The 10,996-nt window shown below is 33.3% G+C and overlaps 1 protein-coding gene across 2 annotated transcripts; it reads right to left on the minus strand.

The window, feature by feature from the left end:
* Nucleotides 1-1,096: 1,096 nt before the first annotated feature.
* On the minus strand, nucleotides 1,097-8,506 carry LOC133195975 (beta-1,3-galactosyltransferase 1-like). Of its 2 annotated transcripts, none has more exons than XM_061331963.1 (2): nucleotides 8,272-8,506; nucleotides 1,097-3,620 (listed from the first exon to the last, which is right to left on the minus strand). In XM_061331963.1, exon 2 carries the CDS (start codon nucleotides 3,566-3,568, stop codon nucleotides 2,453-2,455), a length of 1,116 nt encoding a protein of 371 aa, XP_061187947.1. In that variant the 5' UTR covers nucleotides 3,569-3,620; nucleotides 8,272-8,506; the 3' UTR covers nucleotides 1,097-2,452. The 2 variants fall into 2 exon arrangements, with proteins under 2 accessions (XP_061187947.1, XP_061187948.1); XM_061331964.1 differs by lacking the exon at nucleotides 8,272-8,506 and adding an exon at nucleotides 7,771-7,851.
* Between the last annotated feature and the right edge of the window lie 2,490 nt (nucleotides 8,507-10,996).

The raw sequence follows: 10,996 nt of genomic DNA on the forward strand, positions 1-10,996 counted from the left end.
GGTCTCAAGTACAACATTCATTTAAGATAGCTGCTAGTAAATTTATCATGTGTACTTACTTAATGATAGAATTACAGAGGGCACTTAATTGATAGATTCAGATATACTACTTAAATGATAGAAATAGTAGTCACATTTTATAACACATCGATACAAATTATTTTATAATCGAAATGTCCTTAAACCGAGTTACATGTAATTCTTTATAACACTTCCATGTTATTTCTTACATAATCTTTTTATAATCGAGTTCCCTATGGGGAGGAGTTTTTTGTTAACCACCAATTTAATGTACATATACAGTGCAGTTTCTATATTTGAAATTAATCAAACCTATTCACCAGTGTTTCCTGGCAACGAGGTTTAAAGGAAGAGAGGAAAATCATTTGAAATGTCCGGTGTAACATTTTTCGATCTGAAGACTTCAATACAAACATCTGCAAAAGTGTGTTTTTGTCAAGAAATCTGGGAAACAGTAATTACGTTTCATTTTGCTAGATTTGCCATTCTAGCACACGTCATTTGCACCACGTCATAGCCCAGAATAACAGTTCCAAACCAAGAATTTCCACTCAGGCAATAGTAGACTCGAGAAAGGGGAGTAAATTAAGGGAAAAACAGGGAGAATCATCTACTCTTCTGCGACACTGACTAATTTCTGACTGAAAATGGAACAAGATCAAAATGGAATTTCAGGATACTAAGACCTTTTATGGCGATCACTTTAAGTGGTTAATGCCTCTTTGCTGAGAGTCATTACACATAAAATTTAAGGAAAGACATCTAAGCCAAATATTTACATGTTAATTTGAAAAAAAAAATGTGAACAACCGATAAATTAAAAGACAATAAACAATAAAAAATTAAAAAGTATTTAATTCTTAATTCAAAACACTGTTTACTTCTTAACAAAACATGTAACAGTGACAAATCACAAATTAACCTTTAAATGTAGAAATATTTTGTCACTCTTTTTTTAATTACAACATCTATCTTTTGCAACAACATTAAACAAAAATACTGAAATTTATCTAAAACAATTGTTCCTGCATATCTGAATTAAACTGTGTACATGTATTACTGAAAAAATTCAACGGACTGGCAACTTAGAATTTATTGCTTAGCTTTGTTTTGACTCCAATGAAACGAATATAAACAGCAATTTACAGAAAATTTCCACATATTACAAGGAAACTCATCACCAACAATAATTTTATAGTAAAGGAGAGTAATCAATGGTTTACTGCCCTTTTCACATTCATATGTCTTTATTCATTTTTTTTAAAACAAAGAAAGAAAGAAGCGAAAAAAAAAACCAATCATTTCCTTTGTACCCCAGTATTACGTACGTCTTTGCAGTCAAATTCCTAAACAAAATGACAAAAACAATTGTTCACTTTTCTCACTTCATAATTTGGAGTGTTCACAATTGGAACCTAGAACATTTGTAACGTGTGTGTTCAGTGGATGCACCTTTTTATATAAAGTACAAAGTAAATATCTTTGAATTCATTTACTTAAATATGTGGGCTGATGCAGCCATCAGTAAAATAAATTAAAAAGCAAACAATAACACATGTAATTAAAATACAGTGAGAATAAAATACACTTAAAATCTGATTGTGCTGTCAGTAGATGTTCAGTATCAACATATTTATTCAAAGAATAACAGCAAAATTTAACAATGAAAACAACAAGGATTAAAAACACATATAAAACACTTGTACTAACATTCGTTCTCTGTTACCATGGTTACTTGTTTGAATGACTAGTCATTTCTTTACTGTTAAACGAAATATGCTACAAAAAATGAATCATATCGTCCTTTTTAAAACAGTTTTAGTAGGAAATTCGCTTAGCTAATGTTGACAGATGTTAAAATCATCTCATAATTTTATATATACATGTATTACCAATAAGCTTGATTTCCTGTGAATAGAATAGATGAATAATGAATATTCTTTGTTTGAATTGTTTTAAAGGGGTGCAAGTGCACCGAAAGTACCCCTTTCTGGTGGCTTTGTTAAATATAGTCCCTTCTTGCATTTTGTTGATACGCAAAATAATTTCTCAAAAAACTTGTTCAAGCAAGAACTTTAATGTACATGCAAACAATTCTAGGATTAATAATTTGCTTTCCATTGAAGATGGAATGAAAACGCTTTTGGAAAAGCGATTTCTTTTCTCATGTGTATTAATCATGCGTTTGCTTTCATCTTAGAGTCAAGTTTTATTAGGGTTAAATGTAACATATACAAGGCAAGATACATATTTACTAAATTCTTCCATACATCGTAACTTTAGGAAATTTACAAATAAAATCGTCAAAAATATAAATTATGACTTAACAAAATGGAAACAAGTTAGAATGATTAAAAAACAGTCGGGAATGTACAATTATAAGTCGCTTTTAACAAAAATGTCTATATTCAATAATACCTGATAATTTTCGTCAGGATTTCGGTGTTGTAGCATTTGTGTTTTTAGAGTCAGCCTCCATTCCACTAACTAAATTTTGCCACATTTTATGAATAGAGTTTAATTTAGATATATGAAAAAATGCATACTTGTTTTTTGACTTGTTTCTTAATATCTCGGCAACAACTTTGCCGTTTAGCATATAAAAATCATTCCAACGTTTTTGCTTTATGTTGATTGCCTTTGCAAGGGCACCGGTGATGTAATAATCGTCCACCCAAAAGAATGGGGTGTAAAATGAGGCTTTGTACATCTTTTCGACTACATCCACGCTGAGTATAAATGCTGAACCAGAACAGTACGGTGGGAAAAATTCCGGCTCGAAGTCAGCTTTTGGAATATACCATTTACTTTTCTCGTCCCTTAGCACTTTCATTCGTATCCACTGATTACACAAAATGAGGTTCTTTGTTCCGTATTTGTTCACCGTTTTGAGTTTTATTTCGTCAACAATTTTAAAAAGATTTATCATAATATCATCATCTGATTTTATTGCAAAAGTAGCATTTCGACAATGATGCGTTATCCACCGGAAGGCAGCTATTCCTTTGTAGGTTAAGTTTCTATAGGAGTCCATGAAATCTTCCTGTACAATATCCCCATAATGATTGTACTCCATCTTTATTTTCGTCATCACTTTCTCGTCTGCAACTTTTCCTAGAACAAACACTAACCTAGCCTTGAATTTTTTCAGAAGATGTGGATCGCCCCAAGTGTGTCGAATTGTTTGGCGTTTCCGAAAATTTGTCGGTGATGTATGAATATACACAATAAAATAAATATCTTTTCCAGCACACATATTTGCTGGGTTCAAGATGTAGCTAAAGTCGTGTGGATTCACGATAGGAGGCGAAGTCGACATTAAACTTGAAAATGTCGAATTTGTGACGCCATAGTTGGCCGTCCGATAAATTTCATTGGTTGCACGAGTTGACCTTTTTTCCAAAACAAACTGAGTATCCAATTCACTTGGGAATCTTTTTTGTAAGAAAGTTCTTGTAGTTTTTTGAATTAGGAAAGAGTACATCAACACAATCAAAAGTAGTAGGATAACCGTCCATTTATAAAGGAACGACGATCGGGGAAACATTGTACCTGTGTTTTATTATTTCACCATCTTCTCCCTTTCATATCAACCGCATCTGTAAAACAGAACAGGAAAGTATTTGTAAAGTAAAAAAGCACGCTAGATAATCTTGACAAATCTTGACACTTTTTGGCCCCTGATTTGTGATATCTCCAGGAGAGATGCAATAGTTCATCATTACTAACCTGTTGTCATTCCTCTTACAAAATGAGTATTGATTCTAACTTATGTGGTACACAAAGGTCACAGGAAGGTCACAAAATATGTCATTTTCCGAATTTTTATACAAATTTTCATCAATTTTATATCACATTGTGTTTCAGAAAACACAGAGCACATTTGCCTATCTACAAAATTTATATATTTTGTGCACTAGTATCAGATACTTCTTGTGTATAAAAATCTCAGATAGGCAAGCTTGTGCTCTTTGTTTCTCAGAGTGGAAAGTATCTCAAATTCGACAAAATTCCACCAGAATTGAGGAAATTTGGAAAAATGTCCAACTTTGGCACCATCTTTGGCCTATCTGTCCCTTTGAATCAACATTATCGTTGGGTTTAAAACAATCAACATTTGAAGTTCTTAACTGCAAGCTATCATAACTTTTACTGTGTTTTGATTTTTACATCACTAAGGGACCAAATTGGGCTGTTATCATACCTTGTCCTTTCAAGTACAATGTATAAAAAAATATATATATGTCGGTCAGATCAAAGTGATCTGAAGGCCTGTGTTGTAGGTTCATCCTGTGTTCACTACTACCGGCATGGAAAAGTTTTAAGCTGGTCTTTATGTTGTTTAGCAAGAAGATTAAAAGTTAATTTCTAATCAAATTTGTGAAACTAATATGTCGCAAAAACTCGACTGGAAAAGGAAGAGCGCATACACTGATCGATATTTCTCATCCTCCATTATTCCCTTGTTGATAGTAAAATTAAACATCAAAACTATCATATGCTTCCTCAACACAACTTTGCTGTAGATTTAAAGGCCCAACCAACACGAAGAATCCGGAATAAAAGGAGCTGTGAAAGATGAAGAAGAATCAATATGTATATACTTTCTTTAGGAAGCTACTCGGGATTAAAGCAGAACTTTGAAATAAGGATTCAAAGTCAATATTCAGCTTTCATCATGGAGACCTTAAAGCTTGTAGTGTACAAAATTTCTGACTTATCAGTCATTACATTCAAAACTGATTCTTTCGTCTTCAGGAAAAACGTGCCAGCTGTAAAAATTAAGGTCGATTGACCCTCTCACATGGGAGATAACTCTAATTGGCATTAATGATTATTATTCCCCTTAAAAATCAAGTTAAGAGGCTATCTTTGTCAAATTGTGCCCAGCAATGTATGCTGATATTATTCGAATTTTAATTTCAGTTTATATTTCTTTTCATTACTTATGGCAAAATTTTACAAAGGGATATTGAACCGGGCTTAAAAATATAAAATGTTTTTTTTTTTTTTTTTTTGGTTTTCGTTTAACGTTTGTAAAATGACTGTATAATTTTCATATACTTGTGTTCATATTATATATTTATTTATAATATAATCAAATGAATTAAGTTAGGTTGATGCCTCATTATATTTATACAGGCCTACGGATTTTCGAAATTACACAGCATAAAAGCGTATTTATATACTCAAAGGATAAAGAAATGACAATAGAAAGCCTTTTTCACAGAAAGAAGGACGTAACTGTCTAAAGATATGTAATCTGACCCTAACAAGCTGATACACTTAAAACATCGAAAGTTACACGCACTATGTCAAGAGGCGGCGAAAAAACATTTCCTGTTGTTCAAATTAATTGATACTTAATAAATGCAAGGCCCATGCAAAGCCACAATGCTCACACGTGTCAAAAGACAAATTTGGAAAATTATCCTATGGTTTAAAGAGAAAATACGCCAGCTACGAAGGGATTTATGCTGGCATATTTCTGCTCATATATGCAAGTTATTTTTTTTCTAGGTCCGTGTTTGCTGTGCTACCGATTTTTCATTGTTTTAACAGACTATTCAGCTTGATTACAGTTCGTTATATCCATATTTAACACTGATTGTAATAATTTACATGTATTAAAAGTTACAGTCGTGATATTTTTATCCTCAAGCTGATTGTAATAATTTTAAACATGTATTAAAAGTTACAGTCATGATCTTTTTGTCTTCACACTGAATGTAATAACTTATTTCAGGTTACAACCGTGATCTTTTCATTCCTATTCCGATTGTAATGACCTGCAAAAAGTCAGGTCTATGATATTAGTGTCCCCACACTGATTAAACAAACTTATCAAAAGTTACAATCGTGATCTCAGTGTAAATACACTGATTGTAATAACTTATCAAAAGTTACAATCGTGACCCCAGTGTCCATACACTGATTGTAATAACTTATCAAAAGTTACAATCGTGACCCCAGTGTCCATACACTGATTGTAATAACTTATCAAAAGTTACAATCGTGACCCCAGTGTCCATACACTGATTGTAATAACTTATCAAAAGTAACACTCGTGACCTCAGTGTCCATACACTGATTGTTATAACTTATCAAAAGTTACAATCGCCATCCCAGTGTCCATACACTGTCTACACTGATTGTAATAATATCAAATTGTGATCATGGTATTCCTCACTCTTATTTAAATTATTATCAAAAAAAAAAAAAAAAAAAAGACAAATGTGATCCACTGACGGCATAGTCTATGCAGCGATACGAGATCAATTTAGGAACATTTAATATTGAATCTATACGTTCCCATTCAAAGTTTCCCTACATCTGTCTCTCTCTATTCTGACTGTTTTGTCACGCATACATGTTTCTGATAAGGTACCAGAGAAGAGTTAACTGAATGCAGACTCTGCCTCCCCTACAATTTTTTACGAGATCTCGGTGGGCTATTTAGCTTACGTGTATATTAGGAGCTGGAGACCTCTTTACTTTGGTATACAATGCCCTATCTCTTAATTACAATTTTTGAAATGCTCTTTGTCACCTCTGGCTTACAATATGGTACTTGAAACAAAATTTGCCCTAATTTTATTCAAACATAAAGTAGTATGTCTTCTTCATAAGCTTTATCTTTCGATTTTTATTATGGACGCCTACTTTAAATTTGAAGTACCCTAAGGTGGACACCTATCGGTATTGAAAGTTAAAAATTACAGGAAAAGACTTAAATAGCACAAACATAACATAACATGACAATGCAGTTCTGTAGTATTCTCGCTTGCGTATTAAATGGATATCCACATTACATGGGAAGGGGTGGGGTCATGAATAAATAATGTTAACAAAATGGGATTAAATCTCTACGCATCAGGGTCATTCAACCCCCATTTTTCAGCTGTTGGAACCGAATGACAGTCTTCAATTTAAACATGGCTGTCTCGGTTAAAAGAGTGCACGCCTTTTTAAAGAGTTCGGTCATAAAGGTGTCACACTACTATTATCTAAATGTAAACATCATTATATTTCATAATCTGGGAGGGATTACATGTACCAAAAGGTTTCATTTAGGGGATTATTGTCTACAATGTAAATTATGAAATACTGCAGGACCCAAATTTTATGCAGGGATGCAATTACTATGTGAGAATGTACGGGTTTTCCATAGTGATAGCTTAACTATATACAGACAACTATAAGCAGTATATGTTCGAATCCCCCCCCCCCGAAAAAAAAAATAACAAACCGAAACAAAATAAAGCTGAATCCGCCTTGTCATTTATAAATATGGAGTTGAAAACTTTGTCTTAGACATCCTTCCCTGTTTTTAAACCAGTTCCTCTCTCTCCCTTGCTCTCCCACACACGAAGCAAAATGTTTGAACGTGACTAAGCATGACACCGGGCTTTGAAACCTGCATCTTCATGTTCCCTTGTAATAAATAAGCTAAGCCGTAGATTCGAGATTTACTTATAACAACAGAAGGCATCTGCTGTACTGAGGTTATTGCGTTCAGAAAAGGGAGGGGTCAGGGTTTGGTGGGTAAATTGGGAGAGGGAGGCAATAGGGAATCTGTTATTTATTCTTTAACGATCTCACTCTTATTTTACATGTCTTTAATAAGATGAAAATTTAATGAAAACTAAATTTTAACATATTTAGTACATAATCTATATAGTCTTACTAGTTCCGTCTATATACAACTTTCAGTTTACTAAACACAGACATTATTTAGGTTTATCTTACCGATAGAGTTTAAGTAACACAGCATCTCCTAACAGAAAACATATTCATTCAGGAGAGGAACAGTGTTTTTTTTCCTTCTTGAAGAAACAATGCAGACGTTATCAGACAACGATCTCGCTAATAAGTAACAACAATGTAAAAGGCAACCCGCATACTAAAACACAACACAATATGTGCAAGATCAGTGTATAGAGTTTCTTGATTCGGGCTGTTGACTGGTTATATACATGTTATATTATACAGCCTTTTTGATTTAAATTTTCATATCCTTCATATAAATTAAACCTCTGAATTCCATGGGGTTGACCGACAAAACACCTCACCTTAAATAATTTCAACTTAAATCAGATAGCGTCTGGAAAGTTGAATGAATTGATAGATAAACAAGCCAGCTAAATCATTCAAATATCGATTTTTCGGAAATGCTTTAGACAATATTGAACTATTCAATAGTAGTGACTATAAACTGTACGTATACATACGTTATTTCACAATAGTTACCTTTCAGATTAGAAAAAACTTTGAGTTCCATCCTTTGTAAATACAGATTCGATACGTACAGAATCTGTTTAAAATATAATCCGATCATCGCACATGTACACAGATCGATAGATATTTTCCCATAATTTTCACTTTTAGTTCCCTATGTTAAACATGTGTTTCTTCCGCTCTTCAACAATATTTCCGGTATGTTTAGAGTGGTGTTAACTTTGAACAGACGAAGTTATGTGCAGTCTTCATACACAAATTTAAAGGCCATTTAAATAAAAATGTATTGTGATACAACGGTCAAAGGAAGGAACGACGCAGAAAGGTCAAAAGTCGATGTGTAGTAAAAAGAAAAAAATAGAAGGGGGCGTGTTCTAAGATAGCGTTGGCAATATGTGACTAAATGCATCCCATCTTATTCAAACAAAGGCTTATAGTGCGTTATCTTACTTCCGATAGTGTTAAACTCATTTAAGCACAAAAGCTGGTCTTTTTTTCCCCTTTGTCCTTGTAATAATACCAGCTAGGATATGAGATTATGTCATTAATATTTATGAAGATCGACGGTACACGGTGAATCGGTAATCGGTTGGTATCTAGGATATAAAGGGTTTATAAAAGTTACATCATCGTTTAACAAGCATTAAGCAAACTCAGAAATAAATGTTATGGTATGTAATGTACAATATTATGCTAACTTAATGTCTAAAAGCAGTTTTCGCTTAATTTATTATCCTTGAAATCGAATAAAATAAATGCAGATCTATTATATTTATCGACAAAAATTGTGTTCAAAATTAATTTTGCATTTTTTAACAAATATACATGTACCTATGCTATTTGAGAATTACTTATATCATAAAGCTGGAATTAAGTCGAAATCATTTGACATCCATTTTTATTAATTAAGCAAACGGCATTGTCCGAAAACTAGTCAGTTAGTGCACGTGGTGTATATGTGTTTCCTTTTTTTAGAAACGGGAAAAATGAGAGGATGACACCGCGGTACAAGTTAATTTCACGGTGACTGAAGTATTTTCCAAACATTTCAAGGTGGCGATATAGATATAAGCGGGATGTACACTCAAACAGGATCTTTTAATTTCTCGTTTATCAGTCTAGACCGAACTAACATTCCCAAAACAGGAGGGACATTATCTATAAATGTCCGGGAGAGTCCTCAAAATGTGCGGATGACTCGGTGCGCGCATCTGATAAATCTCTTACTGCAGTTTGTTGATTCACAATTATCAAAATAATTCTCTCTCTCTCTCTTTCTCTCTGTGTGTGTGTGTGTGAGGGTGTGTATGTGTGTGTGTGTTAAACCACCAGTCCAGAGACTCTTGACTCGAAGCTTCAAAGTTATAACTAAGCGATACTTAGCTCAGGTGAATGTTGTGGCTCGTGGGCCGAATATTCAATAACGTTCTATATCAAATCACGTTTTAAGGGAACAAAAATAAGCAGTTGTGTTTCTTTGATATACAACGGAACTGCATAAATTTGATACACATTTTCCTGATGTAATGTTAAAGTGTACAGATTCAATTAACAAGATGATCTGACCTAAAATTGTCATTTTAAAGTTTACCTGTAAAAAGCTAAAATTGACTTCTCGTATATATTTATGTTAAATCACTCTCCTTAATGGGAGTGTCTCTTCTCATATGACGTTGTTTTAAGTTTATTTAACGAAAACATACAGGAGACTCCATTACCGGAGAAGGATTTTATAAGGATGGGTTACATTCCTGTGTTAATGGACCTTGTCTACTTTTTTTCTGATTCTTCGAATAGAATGTAATCTTAAGTTTAGAGAGAGAAACTTTGAAATTATTTACACGAGAAATCCTCTATTAGAACCGTTGAAAATAACACCGTTCTTAATGCCATGTTTAAATTAACTAAAATGTAATGTTTTTATGGAGTTCAGATTTACTTAATCGTGTTTCTAGACGCAGTATTAAGAGTTTTTCACGATCATTTATCTACACAGTGTACGAGAGACGATTGACAATATAATGTGCGAAGAAAACATATTCATTCTTATGCCCCGCCATGAATATGGCCGGGGCATATAGTGTTTGTCATGTCCGCCTTCCGTCCTTCCGTCTGTCTTTCCGTCACACTTTGCGTTTAGCTCTGTTCAAAGCTCAGTTTCAAAGAAACTATCCAAGATATTTTTATCAAATTTCATATGCTGATAGATATTGATGAGAGCTATGCAACTGCATCAACATTTTTTAACCTTGACCTTTCCTTTGACCTTGACCTCACTTTTCTTAAATTAGTGTTTAGCTCAGTTTTAAAGATACCATTCAAGATAGTGTAATCAAACTTCATATGCTGATACATACTGATGTAAACTATTTAACTGCATCAACATTTTTTGACCTTGACCTTTCTTTTGACCTTGACCTCACTTTTCTTAAATTAGTGTTTAGCTCAGTTTTAAAGATACCATTCAAGATAGTGTAATCAAACTTCATATGTTGATACATACTGATGTAAGCTATTCAACTGCATCAATATTTTTTCACCTTGACCTTTCCTTTGACCTCACTTTTCTCAATTTGTGTTAAAATGTTGCGTTACTAATATACCCTCGGCGGGGCATTCATGTCCTATGGACATATTTCTAGTTTTTCTTGAATTGAAACTGCAGTATAATTATAATCAGCAGCTGGGTATTAGCTTCGTACCAAGTAAAGTTAAGTTGTTTTTTTTTAATCTGACA

The sequence above is a fragment of the Saccostrea echinata genome, unplaced genomic scaffold (genome assembly GCF_033153115.1).
Source record: "Saccostrea echinata isolate AGI-Se365-2 ecotype Australia unplaced genomic scaffold, CSIRO_AGI_Sech_v1 ptg000029l, whole genome shotgun sequence".
NCBI lineage: Eukaryota > Metazoa > Mollusca > Bivalvia > Ostreida > Ostreidae > Saccostrea > Saccostrea echinata.